At 39.9% G+C, this 24,585-nt stretch overlaps 1 protein-coding gene across 2 annotated transcripts in view; it reads right to left on the bottom strand.

Annotated features, from left to right (window-relative positions):
- The window catches only part of ANK3 (ankyrin 3), a gene marked incomplete at both ends in the record, with an annotated part of 206,550 nt that overhangs the window by 72,232 nt on the left and 109,733 nt on the right, over window positions 1–24,585 (bottom strand). For both annotated transcript variants that reach the window (XM_080621696.1, XM_080621697.1), the window contains 8 exons: window positions 4,968–5,030; window positions 5,231–5,303; window positions 8,044–8,139; window positions 8,443–8,541; window positions 8,631–8,729; window positions 18,144–18,242; window positions 20,366–20,563; window positions 24,127–24,225. In XM_080621696.1, the coding sequence (XP_080477822.1) occupies window positions 4,968–5,030; window positions 5,231–5,303; window positions 8,044–8,139; window positions 8,443–8,541; window positions 8,631–8,729; window positions 18,144–18,242; window positions 20,366–20,563; window positions 24,127–24,225 (826 nt within the window). The remainder of the gene's footprint in view (window positions 1–4,967; window positions 5,031–5,230; window positions 5,304–8,043; window positions 8,140–8,442; window positions 8,542–8,630; window positions 8,730–18,143; window positions 18,243–20,365; window positions 20,564–24,126; window positions 24,226–24,585) is intronic.

Here is a 24,585-nt window from a genome sequence, read left to right as displayed (position 1 = left end):
CTACTCCAGTTGAGCTGCAAGATACATTAGATGTTATCCTGCTCTGCAGCTAATCCAGCCAGAGCAGGATTACTCTGATGAAATGCTCTCATCAAAGGAAAAGCTGCATCTAGGAGTGGTAATTTCAAAGAATTCCAGACATTGTTCTGTGATCGTGGGAGGCTGGAGCAAAATGGGTGGTGCACGTTTCAGCAATCCCGCTCTGTTTAATTAGGTGCCACAGCCTAATCCTCTGCCTTTCAGGTAAAAGCACAGTGTTTGCTCACAGCACACTGGGTTCCTGCAGAGAGAGGTCCCATGGAAAAGTGAAGACAAAATTAATCACTGAACACAAATGATAGAAAAATGCCCCAAAAAGTGAAGCACTGTGGGAAAAAAACACCAAAGAAACTGCTTTGCTGCAGTTGCCATCCTTCCCCTAGTAATATGTTTCCTGTTGAAGAAAGATGATGTCCCTGTTAACAGTGGGCAAACAGAGCTATCATGAGTATCAGAAACTGTTCAAAATCCAGGAAAGAATAGCAGCAGAAAGTCGAAGTAAAGGCCCGTCAGCCTGATATACCTTCTCTCTGATAGCAACTGCACTTCACAGAATAATGTAAGGGCATGAAACAATGGAAGTTCCCTGGGACATTTTTCTAGCTGGCAGTGATTTAAGCATGTATTTTCTAAACCCGCAGGAGTTTTTTATGCTCATGAACAGGTCTGGCTTGCGTTTGGTTTTTTTTTTTTTCCCTCCTTTTAAAATTCTTCCAGTTGTAAATGTTTTGTGTTCCTCACCAAGGATTTGTGCAAGGAGTCATACAATTCAACTATCTGTTGCAGAAGGAGCAGGGCTCAACACTGGTTTCCCTCTTGCTGGTATCACTGATGCCCCTTATTCCTGGACTTCTGGAGAGGCTGTAAGCATCACTGCTCACTTTGCAACCCACTGTTTCATATATCCTAGCCTATTCCCCATTCATTTTTTGCTAATTTCCTCCCCCCCCCCCCCCTTGAATTGAGACTCCTACTCTCTTTACTGTTTTCTCTCCAAGAAGCTTTTCTATACCTCTTTCTCATCACCTTTGTCACCTCTCTTCATGTTTTCCCCATTTTCCTGGTCCCTCAGCATGTCTCCCACTGGCAATTGCAGGAGTGCAGGGTAGGTGATCTTTTTAGATGCAAGTAAGAAATACAGCCTCTCTGGCAGCAGGATAGAAGGCATCGTGTGGCTTGGGGAAAGTCCCAGACAAAATTTAATCATGGCCTGGGATACAAATAGGCATTTGTCATTGGCTGTGCTAAATATCTCTGAAGCTTTTGCCACTCCCTCATCACAGCCTGACCAGAGCTGCCTGATGGCAGAAGAGGTACAGCCACAGGGAAGAGCAAGATACTTCCAGTTGTAACCAAGGCTTTGGTTTCACACAAGTACGAAGAAAAGCCAATACCAGACCACTGAAACTTTCATCAGTCTGTAAAATGGAGACAAAGAAACTCAGAAAATTGAGCCTAAAAATGCAATAAATCAACCCCTCCCCAAATCATCAATAACAGGCTTTCATGCATGGGCATGCCCTGGCTTGTCTTAAACACATTGAAACTGCTGCATCCCAGCACCTACAGAGGCATCAGGCAGTGTGCATGCATGTTTTGTTAGGACATCTGTCTAATCTACCAGAGATTGATCAGCATGGTATTTACACATACTAAGAGAGGAATCTCCATTAAATGGGCTTAAACCAGTGTCCTTATTTACACCCAGAGGTTTATCTTCTGAAGAGCAAATAAGAAAAAAAAAAATTAAAAGCTCAAAAATAAATGTTTCTTATAGAATCATAGAATCAACTAAGTTGGAAAAGACCTTTAAAATGGAATGGCTTGGGTTGGAATGAACCTTAAAAATCATCTAGTTCTAACCCCCAATTCTTGACTAAATTCTCAACACCCGGACTGTTTTTTGGTTTGGATTTTTTTCGCCTTTGCTGCTTACGTAGTCTCACTCCTCTTTCTATCAGATCCCACTGTTTGCTGGCCCTTGGCCTCCAGGACAGCAGCAGCAGTTCTGCGGAGGGCCGTTGTGAAAGAGCTCATTGCTGGATTGCTGCAGTTGCAGCAGGACTCCAGCTTCCTCCATCAGATTAAAGCTCTTGCATCCACTCAGAGGGATGCTCCAAGGCTCAGCATGTGACAGCAGAGGAGGAGTTTCCCTCCAGGCCTTTGGCAGACTGCTCAGGTTATGCTTTAGCATGGCTGAGCCCCCACTCTCCACCAGCCCTGTGACCACAGGGTGAATCGCTGGGGTTCCCAGCTGCATAGGGTGTGGGGTGCGAGCTCATATCTGAAGACAGTAAGAAGAATGACCCAGTTCCTGCAGTCTCAGGTTTCCCATTTATAAGATTTGCAATCTCTTTAAAAATAAGAGCAGAGGACATGTTCAGTGCACACTGTAATTGCTCTGTATTCTTCTACAAACTTTCTGCTACACTTGAAGATGAGCCTTCATTTTTTTCCCACAAAATCGTATTCATGTCTTTAAAAAATGCCATTTCTTTTTTGCGGTTTCCCAACACTTAACGTCTTTGGGGCAGATTTGCCAGAGTAGTCTAGGAAAAGGAAGAAAATCTCTCTCCTCTCATCCAGTCTGACTCCAAGCCAAACTATCCTTGCAGGGAAGAGAAATTACACAACTTCCATGTAAATACTTATTTAATGGGCACTGCAAGACATAAACACAAGGAAACAGTTTCCTGACACTTGTCTCTGAGCTCTGAGACTCTACTTTCCATGCCTTAAATTTCTTTTATGAGAGAAACCTTGAGGATTGTGGGATATTGAGAAATCATTAAAAAAGTTTCTCTCACTGAAGAATTTTGCTGATGACATGAACGTTGGCCAAGTGAGGGAGAACTCAGATTTAGGTGGTAAATTTGTGACCTTCTCTCACTTGGAAATTAGCCCCCTGGCTGTGAGATTTGTCAGACTGCATTACCATCTTGAACATACTTATTTTGACTAGTGTAAGTGGATGCATTGTATATAAATATCTTATCAACATTGAGGAGTTGCGGGAATGGGTGTCGATATATTGTCTTTACAGATGTGCAAGTCAGGAAAGGGAGACAGGCCAGTGGTTATTACCTCAAAGCCTGTAATTCATTGCATGTCCTGCACACTGGAATACTTCACCACAGATTAATAAAATACCTGTTATTTGATTTGAGATCTTCCTTGCAGTGTTAGGTTTGAAAATAACCTTGTTACATATAAACCAGTCTCTTAGCTCCCCTAGTAACAGCAACATGGTTGGAGGACACAGTCTCTAGGGAAGGAATAGATTGCATTACCTGCTTTCCTAATTTTTGTTTTTGTTTGTTTGTTTTGTTGTTTGGTTGGGTTTTTTTGTAGACCTGAGAGTTAGTGACTATAAAAGCCTGCCACAGATTTGGCCTTAAAAATTATCCCATACATTAAAAGGCACATTTCGTAACTTTGGTTCTAATATTCAGATTCCACATATGAGTGCTCCTCATCTGTACCTCACCACATGCTATGCAGTGGGATATGGCAAGAGCTACTGTTTTGTTAACTAACATGATTGTGCACCAGTGTTCCAATCAGTTAAAACAATACATTATATATTTGAGCAGTACAATAGCCTAAGAGGGTTATTTGAAAGACACAGGTGTATGGTAAAAACAGTATCCATTTGGAACTGCAGCAATGGGAACACAATGGCAAACTGAAAACAAACCAAAAGCCTCAATGCATGAATTAAACAAGAGATGCACACAATGAACTTACTAAATAATCTTTTACACCTTACTGCTTAAATGCTATAAAAATTGAAAGTAAATATATCACTAGACCTAAAGAAAGAGAGATTAACTAAAGAAGCAAAGGAAAATTGAACCCCATCACTTGTTTTCCTACTAGTGAAGAAAAAAATGCAGCTTTAATGCAAGTGAATGGGGACTCACAAAAATGCCTTAAGGTCACTGGCCTCTCCAACAGCTCAAGACCTTCCTCTTTCTGTATGTTCACCTGGGAACCTAATCCTTCTGGGGCCTCTGGAAGCCTACAGTTCCTGGAGAAATTCTCACAGATTCCTGCACATCCAAACCAGGAAGGTCTGTCCTAGCAGGCCTTGTTGGTAGAGGGGACGAAGCAGTTGCCAAAGGAGTTTTAAATACTTGGAGACCACTGAAGCCGTATCAAACTTCCTCAGCACCGAGGAGTGAGCTGGGTCAGGCAGGTTGCCGTAGCCCAGGAGACTTATTTAGAGACACTGAAAACAAAGGGCTTTATTGCCACTCACAGATTTCATGTCACTCTGCAGGATGATACAGATAAAGTCTCAGCTTCAAGATACTTCCTTAATATTACAAACACCAACATGTTGAGTCCAATGCAGCACCCTCCTCATTCAGGACAAAAGCAATCTGATGTATTTTTACTGAATGTCATGACTGAAATATTATTAAAATAAAAAAAACAAAGCCACAAAAAAAATCTCTGAAAATACTTATTTCCAGGCTGAGGGACCACTGTCAATGTAAATCAACCATTTCAGAGTAAATTGACATCAGAATTTAAAAAAACAACAAACACTCTCATTCCTTCTGCCATTCACTTTCACTATCAGCTGTTTCTTCCAAAGTGTTTTGATATCTGACCCTTGTCTCCAATATTTATTTATTCAGTTACAATAATAAAACAATTCTCCACTTTATGGAAGCAGCAGCAAAAGGACTATTCCAGAAAAGTGAAGGTAAGTTGATTAAAAATTTGGGAGCAAGAAATTCAGAAAACATGAGAGGATTATCAGTAATAGCTCGAAGAATTTTTGAAAGCATTCTTAACTGTTGAGCAGAACTTATTGTTAGTGAGATAATAAGAAAATGATCTGAAAGGATTAATTCTCAGGCAGACGAAGTAAAAGGAAGAGGGTTAAGTATCACTGCAATACAAAAATGCACAAATACCTTCTTCAACATCTGACAAATATTCAGCATCACTGAGTATTTCAGGGGCATTGGCTTTACGAACTGTATGATTTAAATAAACAAAATAATTAAATAAAAGCATAGACTATCAATGTGTCAAAAAAACAATCAATGTAAAACAATAACGAATGTGCAAAGACCATATCCAATTAGTACTGTTTGGTGGTGGTTTTTTTAAACAAACATTTCTTATGACAAGAAAAGACTAAAATAAGCAAGAGGGTTCTTAAATTTTTTAATACCTTCATCATCAGACATATCAAGAACTTCATTCATCGTTTCAGGTACGTTCATTTTGTGCTTTTCTGTAACAGTCTGTCAAAGACCAAAAAAATCATTTCAGAGCATAGGCATAATTTTTCTTAAAACTTACAGATATTTTAAAAACTAAATGCAAGGTAGAACATATTTTTATCTGCAGTTAGCAAACCAAGATTTCTTTTTCTGGATTCTTACTAACTTTCCTTTTTATAGATGCACTGAATTATATATTTAAAAAGACTACAGAAATAGGCAATATTATTTGTGTTTTAAACTATATTCACATTTCCATAACAGAAAAAGCAAAGCTGAAAGCACAGAAGATGACAATATCAACAGAAGAAACAAATACACTGAAAAGGGTTTCTTGTTAAGGGGGTTAATAAGAACTCTTTAAGTAGTCATCAGAATTTTGAGCAGCAATATATAATCCCTATTTAAACTAAACTTTCTCAGGGAAGTCCTTTGTCATTAGAAAAATGCTGCAATTTGGGAGCAGGCTTAGTCTATGTGATTTTTTTCAGAGGTGCCTCAGCATGAATTGTGTGTTTTTCCCACAAATGAGAACAATTGCAACCACATGCAGGCTAAATGATACTCCTTAAGGAATGCATGCATGAAAGACACTCAGAACTGATTGGTTGATTTTCAGCCTAATGTTTATATTAATTCAGACTCAGAGACCAATATTAAAAAAACAAAAAAAAGGCAGAAAAAACCTGTTATGAATGCCTGAAATCTGTTCCTAGAGTACCTGTGTACCCATGAATGACACACTTGTGCACATTTTACTCTCCAGCTGGTGTACAGCACAACGAGCACTGGTGAAGTTTTAGGTCACACCCTTCAGAGTTACCATTCAAGGAGTACAGCAATTAAAAAAACCCAAATAAAACAAAAACCAAATAAAGAACAAACCTCACACTGAAAAACACTCCTGTCTTTATGGGGGGTTTTCTATTATATTTTTAAATATATTCATATTTTATATTATTTTTGAACACCATTACTTCTCATCCTTCATATACAAATAAGAAATGAGTAACAAGTTCAGGAGGACAACACAGCTTTTCCATTTTCATGTATTTTTAAAATATTTCAGTTTTTCTCTGGCCTCATGAATATTCATTTGGCAGTTTACGTTTCTTGGGCTACTGCCATCACTTGGTATAGGCAGAAGAGCTCCTGCATGCTCAAACATCACAAAACTTGTAAAAAGCCTCACACTTCTTTCATTTTGTGGGAATTATTTGCAAAGATTTTTAACACGTTGCCATTAAACTAGCAAAATCCCAGGACTCTTTTTTCAGGCACTATTGGATATTTTTTATTGGTGTTTGAGTATAAATTATAGTATAATTAGCTGCATTTATCCCTGGTTTCATTAAATTTACCTTTGGGAGTTGTTTAGCCACAAGCATCAAAAAATAAGTCTCAGCATTCAAACTGAATTTTTAAGACCCTTTAATAAAATATATATGTCAGGTTTCATTCTAGGCTTCCAAAGTTTGACAATTACACACTTGTGATTGATAAGCAGAATACTCTGATTTTAATGGAAATTATTTCTGGGCTTCTCTTGAAAATAGATATTTGGGTAGTACAGGGCTTTCAGCATCTAACATATCTTATAGCATATTTCACAGCCTGACCCACCGTCTCCCTATTCTTCATCAACAGAACATAAAGGATCAGTCACCTTATGCAGCACAAACTCCCCAGGTTCTTGGTTCTACAAGCTAAGAATAACCTCATGATATTTGGAGTTCTTAGCATAAAAATGTGGTTTTACTTTTCCTGCAGTTAACTAGTTGTATACTAGGCAATCAGTCAAATTTCTGCTACCCTTATACATATATATATATATATATCTGCCTCTGATATGCTAAAAATACATATGTGCATATACTTATCTTCTTACTTCTAACCAAAAAAAAAAAAAAAGTTGCAGAAAGGAAAAAGCAAATTTGGAGCCAAGGCTCTAAATTTATGTTCTTAGAGACCCAATTTTGGCTTTACTACTATGGTGGTACATGGAGACTCCTCACCTCAGAAAACTTTTCTTCATTGAGCAATTTGTCAAAATGTTAGTGAACAAAAGATCTGAGAAATATTTTGGATTCTGTGAATCATCATTTTTCTGACAGCAGGTAGTAATTGATCACTGCTAACCTCTTTAATCTCTCCCAGCTAACATTTCAAAAAGCCTTCCTCAGAGGCAAGGCAGACAACCTGGAGTTCATGTATCTGTCAGTGAATGGATATCTCGGGTTGCAGGAGCTGACTGTGGCTGCTTGTAGAAGACATCCTTTCACCATCTTTTGGAAGATGCCATAAACTATGCAATGAGTTGCTATAAAGTCAATTCCAACCACTTCTTAGATTGGAATAGGTCCTCTCAGTCCGAATACAAACCATTATATGGCGGTCCCTTGGCAAACACTCTGAAAAGGCAGAAGCAAATTCTATTTACACAAGTGTGAAGGAATGTCTTTTCAACCACAAACTGGCTCATATTCATGTGGTCTGTGCTTTAAACAATAAGATGTGTGGAAAAACATGACAGCTATGACCAGTCATTTACACTGTTCAGTTTTTGCTTGGTTGATACTCTTCCTGCATACATCCTGTCTACTACCTTAAAAATATATTGCGCATATTATCCACTTTATACTGCTAAAAGGAAATTGGTGGAAATTAAGCTGGAATCTCAGTAGACATGTAACTAAACAAAGATGAATACACTGGCTTAGGAAAAATTCTTCCATTCACTACCGAATAAAGCTGTACTTACAATTGTAGTCATGGTCTCTTCTGTCACCACCTTCAATGTGTCAACGACTGAAATGTAGCCAAGTCGTTTTGCGATGGCAAGGGCAGTGTTTCCATTCTAGAAATTGAAATGTTTATAGCAAAATCTGAATATTAGTAAGGAAAAGTGTAGAAACTGCTAATTAACTGCACAGGAATGCACAATAAAGGCCAAATAAATGTTTGCATATTGGTGACTGAAATAAATATATTTTTGGTAGTAGGATATATAACTAAGTTTTTAACTCTTTACAGAAATGGGATGAAAATGGAAAGATTTTCAGATGTTTTGGAAGAGATGATGGCATAGAGGACATTGGAGCGATGGGAAACTGAGCCCTAGAGGAAAGCTGTGGCCTCGTGGTGGCCCCTCTGCGCTTACCACAGTGAGCTCGTTGGGGGACGCGCCATTCTGGAGCAGGACGTTGATGATGTGGGTGTGCCCCTGCTGTGCAGCCTGGTGCAGTGGCGTGTACCCGTTCTGCGGACGCAGGGAAAGGGAAAGGCTGCAGTGAGCAGAGTGCACAAGCTGCCTCCACAGAATGAGTGAGGCACAAGCGGAAAACTCACCTTCGTTTTGGCATTAACTTTTGCAGAATGTTGCAGAAGGAAGTTAACAATTTTTATGTTTCCGTAGTGGCAGCCAACATGCAAAGGAGTGTACCCCATCTAGAATGAACATAAGCAATTAATACATGTGAACATCCCACACATCCTGTAACAAAAAACCCCATACATGAAACAGCAAAAATCCTGTTAAGTTTTATTTCTTCAAACTATGAAAAAAACCCTTCAGTCTTGGAAAAACCCCACACTTCCCATGAATGTGCATTCAAGTCCCATTCTTAGTGAACCTCTCTGAATGCCTTTTATTTCTGTAATCTTCAACTCCTGCAATGTTGATTAAAGATTTCCCTTCCTGTCCAATAGCCAGACTATTAGGACCCTGGGACAGAGCCCACTTTTGTCATAGAATCATAGAATCATTTAGGTTGGAAGAGACCTTCAAAATCATCAAGTCCAACCCTTAACTCGGCACTGCCATGTTTGCCACTAAACATGTCACTAAGTGCCACATCTACACATCTTTTAGATACTTCAGGGATGGTGGTTCCACCAGTTTCCTGGGCAGCCTGTTCCAGGGCTTGACAATCCACAGAGAGTTAGAAGCAGCATTTCGTCTTTCCTTTGTACATGCATGTCAGTGAGGTGTGGCTAGGTTAGATGCCTTTGTCAAAAGGACTGAAGAGGCAAGTCCAAGGTCAGCCGAGGGTTCAGGAGCCAACACTACACACACGCTTAAACTGTGAGGTCAAAGCTGCTAGAAAAACAGGGGGAAAGGCAGAAAGAGAAAACCTCAAATGTGAACTAATTCTACCAGTGGGAAGCTTCAAGTGTCCATGGGTTTAGACATATAATTTTCTTCATGTCATGTTGCTTCTGATACTACTTCACACAAGGTTACCTAATTTCAGTTGTATTAATACATGCTAGGATATGGTAGCTGTGCCAGTTACTTTAAATTAGGGTGTGTAGTTTTTTCTTCAGTTAATTATATACCACTTGCCATCTAAACAAACTATTAGCTTTGACAACCAGGACGAGTTAATCAGTGCCAGAAACAGCGCTGGATCCAAATTCCATTGGCATCAGCAGAATGAAACTTTCCATTGACTTATGTGATCATTGTATCAGATGCCAAATGACTATGAGAAACTTTTCCCACAGAATACTTGTGCATAGTGGTAAGAACCTAAGCACTAGCTAAATTGTAATCATCATGAACTGAACATTGGGACCTCATCTTACAGCTTCTGTTAGTTTAGGGTTGGCCTAATAGCTTCCTAGCAGTGCCCAGGGTCTGAATTTTACAGAGTTCGCTAAGCTGGCCAGAGTCCTAAGTTTTCAGCAGAATGCTGAGTGTACTCACAGCCATGTACCACAAACACAACTTCTATGGCCCCTGCTCCTACATGTCCAAAGATAAATTTAGATTGAAACACAGCCAAACTATCAAAACAATAAGTGAAAAAAAAAAAACAAACCCAAAACCAAACTGCTGTGAAACCTCCTCATACAAGAACTTAATCCCTTTCTCCCCTTTCAAAATACAGGCCTCTTAACATGACCTGCAAGGTCAGTGAAAATCCAATAACATACAACCAACTGGTGAGAAGAAATCCAAAGTCAAGGGCCACCTGCTGGGAACCCTCTGCTAATAACCCTAAAACATTTAAATCTGGAGAGTATCAGAGAGCCAGTAACAGCTGATATCAACCTTCCCTTTGAAGTGATCTGTAAAGGCCCCTTTCTTTAGCCTGTAACAATGAATATTGAAGACGGAGCTATCAAAAGCCTGCTACTTACTACAGTACAACATCAATTTCCTTCTACAATTTGTATATACAAAGATTTACATGTGGTACCTTCATAAGTGGCGAGAGGAATAATTACTGATGCTCTTTGTCACTCCTGACCACCCTGCTGTTTACATCAGAGACTAACAAAAAAATTTTCCTCTTTCCCATCCAAAGGTATGGTTGAAATCGTAAATTTTTATGGTGATGTGGTCACTATCGTCCCTGTTACAGTTCTTTGTGTCCCAGAGCTGAAGCTGAAGGAGGCTCCCTCCCAAGCTTTCAGTGCTCCTGGCTTGGTCAGGTATGGCAGATGGAGGAGCATGCACTGAAAGGCAGCTTCTCTGCTACAGACATTACGCATGTCCCGAGTAGCGATGTGGACACCTGCTAGCCTGGTGGCAAAATACCAGTTTCTTGTCTGAGCTCCCTGGAGGGGCCTAAGAGCTTTCTGTTAAGTTTGCCATACCCACTGGTCATGTCACGTCACGTTATGTTTGATGAGGCAGTGCCCAATGCAGCACACAGTCACTGACAGTAGAGTGACAGAGATCTGACATGGTGGGTCACATCTCGCTGGGCATGTTAGACCTCATCAGCCACCAAAGGACATCTTTCATGCTTATATTTTGTAGTGAAGGCATTGGTCAAAATAAAATTAATTAGCAAAATGTACTTTTAATGCCCAAGACCCAAAAAAGGATATCCTTTGCTTCTCAGCTACGGTACAGATTCCAGCATTCAGCTGTTTCTAGCTCAGAAAGGTATAACATTTATATATATGTATCCCAACATCCTCATGGAAAACAGATATTCTGTTAACTTTTCTGAAACACTCCAACTGGCAGATTCTGCAATTACACAACCAAATTAACTATAAAAGTAGTAACTCTCATGGATACTTGAGCTTGCTACTTTCATTCTCTATAGAATGAAAATATAGAAATATTTTGCTTCAAAAGCCACTAATAATTTAAAATAAAACCAACCAACTGAAAAACCCCAATGAAAAACAAAAAAAAAAACACACCCCAGCCTCACAATTATACACATTTCTGCAAAGCAATTAGGTTCAGTTGTATTTACTGGCAAAGTGCCCAGGGACCTATTAGACATTTTAGTATTAAAGAAGTTACTTCCAAGAAAATCAGGGCTTTTGTTTAATACAACTCTAATGCGCATCACCTTCTGGCAGTCAGCTGCCATGCTGCTTCTAGTTGTTTTAAAGAATGAGCAGCAATATGGGAGTTAGCAGCTGGAAAGGGCTTATCAAAAGCCAAAAGAATAAGTGCCAAAAAAAAAATAATCAGAAATACTGAGCTTTTCAGTTCTAATGGAACACACAAAGACAAAGCATCCCTTATTCTCTTGCCTTTAAATTCCTTTTTTTGAGGGAAATTATCACAAGCCTTGTATATCATTTCAGTGAATTACTTTAATATCTTCCACTGGCAATAACCATAAATCTTAACAGCTTGAATTACTGCATCTTTCTAGTCATGCTGACTCTCAAGCTGCTCTGTTTTTGTTTCTCTGCTGTAAATGTCAGACAATGAAGCTACAGGATTATTGTTGATAAGGCTAGAAAATACTCTAGAACCAGAGATCACAAAGGCATCCAGCCTAGATCGAATGAAACAGGCAAACCTATGTGTACATACACACCACTGCTTTGCTGAATCAGGGCCTAACATGTTGCAGTACCTTCCAAGGTTCATTGTTGCACATTAGGCTGGAAATTTCCATGCAAATGTTCTGATAACAGCCGAGCATGTACCAAGAGCCAAGGAGAGAGATAATGTACCATGAGGTGCTGGAGTGGGGCCAGAGAAGGGCAACGGAGCTGGTGCAAGGCCTGGAGCACAAGTGTGATGGGGAACAGCTGAGCGACCTGGGGGGGTTTAGTATGGAGAAGAGAAGGTTCAGGGGGGACCTTATCACTCCCTACAACTGCCTGACAGGAGGATGGAGCCAGGAGAGGGCTGGTCTCTGCTCCCAAGGAACAAGGGATGGGACAAGAGGAAATGGCCTCAAGCTGCACCAGGGGAGGTTTAGATGGAGATGAGGAACAATTCCTTCCCCAGAGGGTGTTCAGGCATTGGAGCAGGCTCCCCAGGGCAGTGCTGGAGTCACTGTCCCTGGTAGTGTTCACACACCGTGTAGATGAGGCCCTCAGCGCCATGGGTTAGTGGTGACCTTGGCAGTGCTGGGGTAAGGGTTGGACTGGATGATCTTAAAAGGTCTTTTCCAGCCTGGTTGATTCTCTGATTCTATGAAGATATACTACAAGATATCTGTATATGAGTGTTCTGTATGAAAGTAATTCTTCTCTATAGCACTTTCCCACCCTCTCAACCTCCTTTCTATCTCCTTCTGCATCTGAAAATTAGTTATTACAATGGAAAAGTTGGCTTGCTGTTATGAACCATTATAGCACTCAGGCTGGTAGGTATGGGGCTCCTGCCAGAACAAGGCAGGCAGATCTGAATAAATCTCCCTGAATAAACCTGAAATAAAAGGCCCAGCTCAACCTGCAAAAGAACATCGTGACCTATCAGTCACCATTATCTCCTACCAATACTATGATTTTAGGAACAAAAGACATTTTAATACTGGATTTATTTTCCAGACAGTCTTCAACCAGGGACTGTGAGACCATCAATTTCCTCAGCAGAAGCCCAACACCAAATGCAGTGTAACAACCGTCTGACTAAAATGACCTGCACTGAGATCAAAGCTCCAAATCCTGCTCTTCATCCTTGAATGAACCAGCACTCTTCTCTCATCAGGCTTCCTTTGCCAGTCCATCACAGTAACACTGTATCCTACAATAACACTATCCAACGGGATAAACAGTTGAAAAATGACATGTGGAGACCTGCTGAGCCATGATACCATATTTACCCATGCCAACTCCCTGCAACAAAAGCAACATCACAGGTACTAGTATAACCTTTAAACACCCAACATGACCACCAGAGAAGGATTATCTGCTTGCAGCCAAGGCTTCAGATTGATTTTTTAACTCCCAATACTATGCATAAGATGAGCATTCCTTGCATTAAGTATGATATTGTATAACACAGAGTTTCAGTATTGAAAACTCTTTAACATACGTAAATTCAGAAACACCAATGGTAATGTCAGAATGGACAAAACCTACTGCCTTTGCAGCAGGACACTAACATGCCTTCTGTGAACACTACATTCAGTTTTTAAAGCTTTCTAAATGTGAAGAGTTTTGAAGCAGCTCTGAAGCTTCGCCACCTGAAGTACATTTTAGTGTTGCTATTTTTCCACCATTCTGTTATTTGCTTCTTGCATATTAAGATAAGGTGTTTTCTCTGGCTTATCAATTGGAGCTCAGTCTAATGTGGCTAGGCCTAAAACCACATATCAAAATCTCATCTTCAAGTGGCAGGAGCAGCATTGTGGCGCCTTGAGCACTAGTTCTGGCACACTAAATCACTGTTGTTTACTCTTCAGTGCTGAGACAGACTCCTGGGGCTCTGGGATTAGAGGCTATTTAGTTAATTGATGCAGAAGGAACCATAAGAACCAGAAGGATCCCATAATGCCATCAATAAATGGACTTCAAATCCAGCAGCTTTTCTTCCTTTCATGCCTTTTTCTACAACAAAGTTCAGTGAAAAAATCGCAATTGCTTGGGAGGGAAACTACCTCAAGAAAGAGCCACAGCACAGGCCTGAGAGCAATTTTCAAAGTGCTCATGATTTTTAGAGCCAGAATTGATCTAAATCATACAGACTAACCTCCCCGTCAAGAGATTTTCTGTAGTACTGGATTTTTTTCTTCCCTGCAATAGCTTTGAGAGGCAAAATCTGTTTCTGTCCAATCTTCTCTAATCACCTGAAAAAACCCAATTTTGTATATGGCCCTCAGAAACTGAGAGGCAGCAAGAACTCCCATGTGTCAGAATTGCAAACTGTAGATGTTTTCATAGGGAGTGTAAGTTATATATAAATGATGATTAAACAGCATGTACCAGAGGGCAATATGATAGCTCATTGGTCCCTACTCAAGAAGTTGAGTGACCTGCTAAGATGCTAAGCGTTCTCGCTCTATTGACAGATACTGTGCTGGAGTGACATAACTAATGAACCTTAACTTGGGAAAATGAGAAATATGATAACGAGAGAATATAAACAAAGAAAAAGCAACAACAACAACAACAAAAGACTACTGAAAAGGCATCCAGACCACAATAATTGAGGCAACAAAAGCGTATGGGTGTGACATGAAGAGAAGAAAACAGAAGGTTAGTGGTGATGCTGCTGGTAGGGGATATCCCCAATATAATAGCACTATAAGCTATGCAGCTTCACTAACTTTTAAGGCGCAGATGGACACATCTTTGTCCCTGTATGTCCAAAGTAATGAATCTAAACTGGACATGCTGGATAGATCATGCAAACATGCAAGCATAGCAACAGTGCTTCTAAAGCCAAGTCAGCTGTTGCTGTATCTTGCTCCCCAATGCCTTTGGCTTTAGAGACAGCATGCACAGACCTTTTATTCTCATAGAACAGTTAATCCATCCAAACAAGAGAGCTTGTAACTACAGAACTGCTATTTTACAAGCCAATCATCTAAACTTCACCTGCATAGAACATAAGGTCAGGGTATGGTAGTTCTTACATCATTACTCTTTTCCTCCACTATTGAAGTTCAGAGCTTGTCACCTCTTACCCTAGAAACTCAAGATGATCATAAGTTTATCTAGAAACTATTCCGTCCTAAATACATGGTACTGCATTTGGCACTTTTTTTTCTATCACAGGCAGTAGTGAGTGGATATCTGGCAGACAACCTTCCTGTGTCTGACTACATGGAGCCTGGAGGGTTCACTGCTGTACGAACCCAGCAGATGGGACTCTCCAGAAGTCAGAGAATAAGCATCAAGCTCACTCCTATCTAACAGAATCTTGCAAGGCATGTGGGCCCTTTTTTCCTAAGGAGCAGACAGTCCTCTACAGCAGAGGGCAAATTAGCATGGTAGGCAGGAGAACAAGCTGTTGTGGGTGTTCTTCACCACAAGGCCTACCTACAGGTTTAATAATGCACATTTTCCCAGACAGGTGGTTTGTCACACTATAAAGTAGTTATGCTTAAATACATCCTGACTTTGCCTGACCTAAGAGCCCCTGCCCCACTTCCTGACAACTATGGGGCAGTCCCACGGAAGCAAATATGTATCGGCAAAATATTCTTTACTTTCACTAGTTCCATATTTAACTGAGGAATGAGGGTGAACAACAAGGTACTTACTGTTGGCTTCTTTAAAATTACATGACTATTACTGATGACAGTATTCATGATGCAGACAGTCAAACACGGCTGCTTTCTTCCCTGTGCATGGTTTTATCTACTGACTAGTTCAGTTGTCAGAGATGCAATTAAGAAATTTAGCTCCCAGTAAAGGAGATCTGTGAATTACAAACTGAAGCTCCTTTTCTGTGTGTCTCTACGGTCATGTGCCTGCTCCACAACATTGCCACCCTGACGAGCTTAAAGATCAGTACAGAACTTGTGCAACTGTGCCAGGCTGGCCCTGAGACCCAGTAAACATGCCCTGCCTCTTAGCTGTGAAAGTATCTCAGATGTTTCCGCCATGCTAATATGACTAAGAGGCCATCAGTGGATCCTATTTGGATGCTGGAGAGCAGGCAAAGGGAATGTGTTACTGCCTGCACCTGTCAATGTAAATGTCTCCTTAGACTACTTACTATATATGGGACAGAGAAGAGTGGAAGAAAGGCAAACACTCACAGGCAAGTTGTACAGGATAGAAGACGATTCAGCTCTGACCAAGTTAAAAGCAGGTTCTGCAATGTCTTGCTACAGAAACCAAAACCAGGTAGGAACTATCTCCAGAAAAGCAACCACATGTATCTGAGGAAATCATGCAAGAATGCACCAGGGCAGACCTCGCCTACTGCTGGATGATTTAACAAATGATAAGAACTCAGACTGATTCATCTGTAAAATACAGGCAGAGAATATGTCACAAAAGTGTAAACCCGGAGAAGCTCCTGGGATTTCAGCAGAACTATTTCAGTTTCATGTCAGAATAAAGGCACTGAAATCAGCAGCTGGTACAGTTGGAATTACACAGTAGAAAAATCACACAACAGTGACTTTTCCCTCCGCCACAGATCTTAATCAGCTGAGCTGCAGCCAGAGATGATGATGGATTAAGCCGTTTCTGAGATGTCAGTGTGATGATAGAATGATAATGTTGCTGGACAGTCTGACACACCTGCACATTTATGGGATGCAAGCACAGCAGACGACTTGTGGCACACACTTAACAGAGTTGTGAAAGCTGCTACTCAGCAAAAAGTGTGGAAGTTCGATTGTGAGACTTCATTAATTTAGCTGATTTGATGATCTACATTCCAAGTATTTGATCATAACTGATTTCTTACCCAGCTAAAGGAATGAATCTGACATTTAGATAATGCATGAAAAATGTATTGATGGTCTCAACACTGAGATCATCATCATTAAATTTGGAGCACCGTATACAACATTAGTGTGCACAAACCCATTTGTACACAGGATTTGGGAATTTACTCATGACATTGCTCTTAAAACCAATACTGCAAAGTGGAAGGTGTCATTGCTTGGGGTCTCAAAAGCCACCCTGAAGCACCTTGGAAAGCCAGATCTCTTACTTAGAGTTGAAATATTTACTTCAGCCAGAGCTATTTTCAGACAAGTAAATTTGAAACAGACTACCATCACATATATGTATTTCATATTAGATAACGGTGATAAAGAATTGCAGATTTGTCCTCAAGAGTTAAATGTTTCACCTCTAATATTATTTTTGAAGGTACAGTAGAGCAATATTTACTGACAACCTAGTAAGTTAATGTTTACCATCAGGAGAACAATGGTCTAGTCTGAACTTGGGACAACAGAAAATGTCAGTTCCCTAGAATGCACCCATATGATGAAATAGGTCGCTTCACTATGCTTTGCAAAACAAAGAGGCTTAGAAATTCAGAGGCATCCAGCCATAAAGGCTGAGCCAAGCTGTAGGAGTAGGGGGTAATCTTTACAAATGAACAATGGCTTTACTTGCAGAATCATGTCTACAGATGGCTATTTAATATCAGCTCACAGAAAGGAGATTACTTCATTTCATGAAGTCTCTTATATCAGGGGAAAAAGTATTAGCCACTTTCTAGCCAGGAATGCCTACATTACGTTTACATTGCTTCTCTTGCTGTAAATAAAGATGTTTTAAGTAACAGTTCTCCTGTGTTTTGTTTCTACTGTCAGCTGAATGGAAAGTACATGCAACATGTAAAAAATAACAAAAGCAGATGAGAACATGCATATGGTAGAAGATTATATGACTCTCTGTAGAGGGAAATGAAGCTTTTCTGAATGTTTCCTTACATAAAAAAACAGTTCAATCCCATTTACCCTCCGTGAAACACAACAGTAGGATACAATCTAAATCTACATTGATTTAAGTATTTGGCAAGAAATAAGCTTACTCCTCCAAGACTGAGCATAACCTAAACACTCAAGTTCACATATCTCCAGTTTTCAGAATATATTCTATGATATTTTGTATAAGGAATGCTTCTCTGCTGTTATTTCAGTATCACCCTGAAATTGATTATTATTCCAGTCTACAGGCTCATGCATCCCTGAAAGGAAATAATACATGTTGCAGGGGTGTTCTTACCTTGGTCTGTGCATCAACAGCAGCTCCTTGGTTAACAAGAACCTCTGCTACGTTGACCCTATCCTCTTGGGCAGCCAGGTGGAGTGGCGTCAGTCCACTCTGTAAATTAGAAGCAACAAGTAACAATCTTCAGAGGAGGTACATGAATACTAGTATCAAATTCAGGTATAAGTAACACTCAAAACATCCTACTGAATTCAAAGAAATTATAAATTTCTCTTTCACTGTGTAATGTACTTCCTAATAATGTGTTGATTTGCAAGAAAATACAATTTGAAAGCCAGTAAGATAATGTTTCCTTTACACAAGGAGTGTTTCTTCATGCAGCATTAAATGTGAGATAGCAAGTTATAACACTTTCAGAAAAAAGTAATTTAGTATGTTTTTACCTCCTGACTAACTCACTTCCTTAGAATGAGTAATATTTTAAAATAAATATTGAATTATTGTTTACACCTCTACAAGTTTTCTAGAAGTAACATTCACTCAGATTTATCATTACCTTTTAGTCCTCTATACTTGATTGTTTTCAAACACAGACAGAAAAGGTAAAACTACATTTTTGTAAGATAAGGTCCATTTCTCTCTGCCCAGAAAGTATAAGGACTTGCTAGATGATGTGTACTGACACACTTACTTTTTGTATAGCTTATTATTTTTCTCATCTGAAACTTCAGATCTGAAAACCTTAAAAACCTCAGAAAGCTATGCAACTTTCTGTCACATAAAAGACTTCAGGTAAAAGAGAGGAAGAGAGAATCTGCTGAGAGGATGTTGTTAGGAATGGGAAAGAATATCCTTTACTTGCAAATCACAGCACTTTTGCTCTCCTGTTCCTACTGCCTCTAGCACCAGTGACAGAAAAGCAGGTGAAGCTTGGATATTACGGGCCATGCCTTCTAAAAAGGTTTTAATAGGTGCTCAGTGCCCACCCTTGAGCTGTGAGCATACAGCTCCCAGCCATTCTGTGGGTCCTGAAGAAAATAAATGCTCTTTTTATTCCTGTTGCAAAATTCAGAGTTAGTGTGCTTTAAATATTTGGCTTCAAATGTAGGCGCTGAGCTTGGAGGAAATGAGCATCCCTCAGTGAGTACAGGGGAAACTATTTTCAAAAAGTGGCGTTATCAGCATAATGAGAAACTAGAGATTACAACTGAAAGGTAACAGATTGAAGGATGGTGCAGGTAATTGATCTCTGGAGGAACTGAATCAAAATGCCAAGCAGCTGCAATCATGGTCTATATCAGCCTCAGCAGCAAAACTGTGATAGCCAATGTGACGCAGAATGTGTACATGGCAAATTGCTCTGTGGGGATACAGTCCATCCTGCACTGCATAAGCCCACACACTTGACTGAGACTAGACAGAAAGATCAACATCTGCAGGAGAAGCTTCCTGAAGGAGGCCCCAAAAATAACCAAACTATAAAGTTAGAAACAGGAAAACACAGCAGCCCTGTGCAGCATCATCCATGGCCTCTGAGGACACAGAGTTTTTCTACCTGCTGAGAATAAAAAATATTTTCCATGAAAAATTTGTCTCTTGCCTTTCTACTTTAGCCACATAAATCCATGCTGTAACCATACTTTACAACATCTCTGATGTCTAGTGGAGCATTTAGAGAATGAAGGCTGCACATTTGCTAGAAACATTACTACAGAGCGGATTTAATAGCCTATAAATTCATACATACAGAAACTAAAATCTATCAACTTCCCTCTTCTGCCCCCAGGAGAAAAGGGGTGCTCTAACTAACACCCCCCGGGGTGTGTGTGGGAAGAATCACTTATATTAATGACCAAAATCTCAGACAAAGTTGCTATTATTATTCCATTTAAAAAATCAGCTTCCCTTGAAAAGTTAGCTGTTACCACTGTTTAATGGGCAGGCATATACCTAGAGGCTCAGAAATTACACACGCTAACCCCAGTAACTGCTGGGGAGAGGAAGACCTTTTCTCTCTGGTCATGTTTTGGTAGGAGAGCATAACATGGAAGGAAGCATGTGCTATCATTAAAACCCAGGTACTATGAAAGATGGTTCATTCAATGTGATGTGGCATGCTGCATGATACTCTCTTTGCTAGAAGAAATTATGATGCGTATTCAGACACCTGCAGTGGCTTTCAAACTGTCTAGAATCACAGTAGACAAAATTTAATTGCAGGCTTCTCATCACCATGTCTGTTTATTGCCTTAGCACAAAGCTGGGGGAACACTTACCTTGTTGCCAAGATTTACATTAGCATTTCTAGTAAGAAGCAATGACACCATGTCCACGTGGCCGTCTTGAGAGGCAAGATGTACAGGGGCGATACCCTGTCTGGTTACAGCATTGGCATCAGCACCATATTCCAGCAGTGTAGTTGCAATGTCCATCTGGTTTTTCTTGGCAGCTATGTGCAGCGGCGTATAGCCATTCTGTCAACAGAAAGCACTTCATTGTAAGCTACTCATTGAGCAATGTGATAAATCACTTTCCTGCACCTACCCAACTCTATAAAAGTAAGTCATTAGTTTTAAAAATCCTGCCAAACATAGTCAAATACAATATTAACTATTTGTACAAATTAATGTATCAGAGCTTTAAGCAATCTGGTTTTGAAAGTATTGTTACAGATAGGAGCATTTTGAAAGAATCTTTCAAATTTGGGAAAAAAATATCTGTTCAGAAGAGCACAAGCTATTAGGAACAGGAATTTGATTTCATTTCACAGACATTTGCTGCTTTTCCTTAAATGTACATGAAATCTTTGGCAAATAGAAGAGCAGGATGTGTGTTCGTAACTCAGAACAGCTGTTATTGTTTGGTTTTTTTCCCATTTCCCAGTGTGAATGAAAGCATTATGTACCTGAAATACGGCCTTTCTTGCAGCATCTACCTTAACCTTACTGACATGCTGTTTTCATTCAGATCAAGTGAAAATTAAAGCATACAACTCTGGAGTCTTGCATTCTTAATTTTTTATTCCTTCTAATATGTGTACTCAGTGAGCCCACTACTAAAAATAAAACTGCGTAAGTTTTATAGTTCTAAAAAAGGATAGATTTGGCAGAAAATAGATAAATGGATATAAACATAAATGTAAATAATAGATTAACGCAAGATACCAAAACACTAAGGTATGCCCAGCTTTTGGTGCAGATTGGGATGCCCATTTAACCAAGAACTTTCTGTCTTTCTGAAATGCGTTATCCTTCATTTTTAAGCAAATGGCAAATGTATGCATGTGACTAAGGAAGAAGGTCTGGGAGGGAGGGAATGAGACCATAAGCATAAGCCATTTTGCATGGTATCATAAGTACCATATGCATCTCAGACTACACAGCCCAATAAAATCTATCTAAAGGCACAAAGCATTCACCTGGAATGGCTCCTCCCTGTGCCCCATGAGGCAGCAGGACTGGACTATATGAGAAGACAGGTCACAACAGATGCAGGGCAATGCAGGTAGGAGCAAAGAATAAATACATAGGAGCAATAAATAATTACAAGAGAGCTTTAATAGCAGTCTTGAAGTGAGAAATGCACAGCACTAACTCCATGTGGAATAGTTTGTGTAATCTTCAAAATCAAATTCAGATTCAGTTCAGACCTTACATACTAGGATACTTCAAAATGATACCCAGGGAACACAATGCCACAATCAATAAGGGAAGTATACGGCCACTGAATTTTCACTTTGAAGATAAAATGCTTCAGGAAAAACAAACACAATCCTCTCCCTTAGACGTCTCGAACAAGACTGACATGAAAAACAGCCATTGCCACATGGACACGTACTAAATCCTAGAAACTACTTGCTAAATCCTGCATATATGCTAAACTGTGCGTATTTTAAATGGAGCTTATGTACATTTTGTAAAATGACAAATGCAGATTTGAAGCTTTTTCCTGAGAAATGGGCATACATTGCTTTCAGTGGAATGGAAAGAAGCAGGCTGCCAAGAGAAGGCAAAAAAAGAGCTGAAAAATAAAAGTTGAAGTTCAGCTCAGTCTCAGACTGCATTTTCTCCTTATAAGGGCTCACACTATGCATAGATGCAGAAGAACAGAGAAGTTTGGAAGGAAGGGTATTGGGTTATTCTGGCTGCCAGGGAATAAGGAGAAAAGAGAAAACAGTTAAAGGGATAGAGAAAAACTGAGGCTTCCGGGATGGAGGAGAAAGGAAGAGAAGCCTTGTAAAGTGGATGCCAAACTAAAATTAGGCAGAAGCCTAATTTTGTCTTCTAAAAAGAAGCATGGTTCACCAGAATAACTGTTTGTACCACATCACTGTACTATGACATGACCACTTCCCATACCCTTTCACTGATCATTCTTCAAGGCAAATGCTGCTGGGCCAGGCTAATGAGCCACTCTTAAGATCAGTGTTAAAGACAGGAGTGTCACAGAAAAAGCAACTGCTGATGAAACTAACTGTGGAGCCACTGATGAGATACAACATAACAAATTTATTAGACCACATTTACAAAAGAAATGGGAACTCATCTGCTGTTACCAACATCATTTTTCAGATGACTGCACAGTGGGTGCCGAAAGCAACAAACATACTACTGTTAATTTTATTTCATATTGACACTCTACACAGTGTGCTGTGGCTCACTTGCTGCAGAATACTAACAAATGCTTCATTTTAGGAAAACTTACAGCTGGCACATGAAGGCCTGAAGTGGCAGCTGCAAAACTGTTCTGTTACAGATAGGGAAGCTAAGGTGACACATGAGTTTGTGCAATATTATTCCAGTCTGTAGTGCTTCCACCTTGGTTTGGATAGCCCTTGAAAAGTGGCTGCTGCAATCCCTGCCCATATAGGATGCACAGCTTCCACTGACAGTTTCTTTCTGTGAAAACTAGGTCAGTCAGGCCTTCAGAAGGCCCTTTCTTCCCCACAGTGACATTTAAGAGTGCTGTGTTGCAGTAGTAAAAGATCAGAGATCACTCCAGTTCACCTCCTGGGGCACTGCTCTCCAGATTGTCACTATTGACATTATTGATTTTAAACTGTGCCGTTGCTGCTGGCGATCTATGTTTATTTAACTTTCCTTTCCTTTGCACTATAAACTCTAGGCCTACCATGTATAAAAGACTCCATCCTCTTTTTTTTAGCCATGCAGAAGGCCTCTAGTGTTATGGCTGTATTCAGTCATGTGTGAGAGGAAGGCAATCAAGGGGAGCTGTCTATCTATGATACTGGCTTTTCCACTAGCTCTCACTTTTCTAGTGGGGTTTTTTTTTGTTTTTTGTTTTTGTTGTTGTAGTGATTTTAGGAATGTGTCTGGGTTGTTTCAGATGAGGTATTTACCTCATATGAACCTACATGCACTTCCATCCTGTTTTAGTGTTGTTGCTGTTCAACTATTGATTTACTCTTTCACATCCCCTGAAATCTTACACTATGTGTTGTCTTGCCTACAGTAATTTGCAATTAAAGCAGTGCTGAGGCTACCTGCCTTATTTTCCTCACAAGTACATTTACACTGTGGTAGAAGTCTTGTGAAGCACATTAATAGTTATGCACTGAACACATTGTACTGAAAAACATATCACGCCTCAGAAGTCATCCTGTGGCATAATACAAGAGAACTACAACTCTGTAGCAAGGTGTTAGCTACAAGCTTGCCCTGCACAGATGTTAAGATACAACAATATACAGTTGGGTGGCTGGGAGAGGGTACAAAAGAGACCAGACAAGTGAAAGCAAGACACATTATTCGCCTAGACTGAACTTTACTTAAAGATTTTAAATATTACTACATCTATGCTTGCTTTTTACCTGCTGTTTTATTCACCTGTAGAATTATTCTAGCAGTTTTATGTGACTGGGAGGCATTAATAAACAAGGTCACTGAGCTCCCTGTAATTGCAAGCATATACAGCCTAAAAAGAACAGAAGTAGACAGGGAATAAAATGACACAAAAAGCCCAGGTTCCCTCAGAGTGGCCAGTAACATTGTTCCCCCAGAGAGGCCAGTACTTGTACCTTAGCAGATGCATGAGGTGAAGCTCCTTGGTCCAACAGTAGGAGTGCCACTTTTTGATTATCATAGTGTGCAGCTACATGCAGTGGTGTTAAACCGCTCTAAAAACACATGCAGAACAAACAAGTGCTGTTACAGGTCCTCTCCAGGGAAAACTTAAGAGTTTGAAGAATCAGAGGAGATAAGGTGAAAAAACACGTTTGTTATTCATTCATATACCCAGGGTCTTTGACAACTTTAGAATAAAAAACCAAACAGATTTGGAAATCTTACTGAGCTGTGAAAGCCTTTTTGACATTTCCTAGGGAAGACGAACAGAGAAGCACATACCTCTGCTGCCCTCAGGACAGAGCAGGTAAGGAATTTTGACCCTGAGGTCATACCTTCGGTAATGTTTTTCTTTTACTGCAGTGGATAAGTAAACTGTCCCTTGGATCTGTAAAAATCCAAGCTGGGCTAGT

This window comes from Psittacula echo (genome assembly GCF_963264785.1).
Source record: "Psittacula echo genome assembly, chromosome: 6".
Classification (NCBI taxonomy): domain Eukaryota; kingdom Metazoa; phylum Chordata; class Aves; order Psittaciformes; family Psittacidae; genus Psittacula; species Psittacula echo.
The sequence above is the reverse complement of the archived record's forward strand: the minus strand, read 5'-3'. Positions and strand labels throughout refer to the sequence as shown.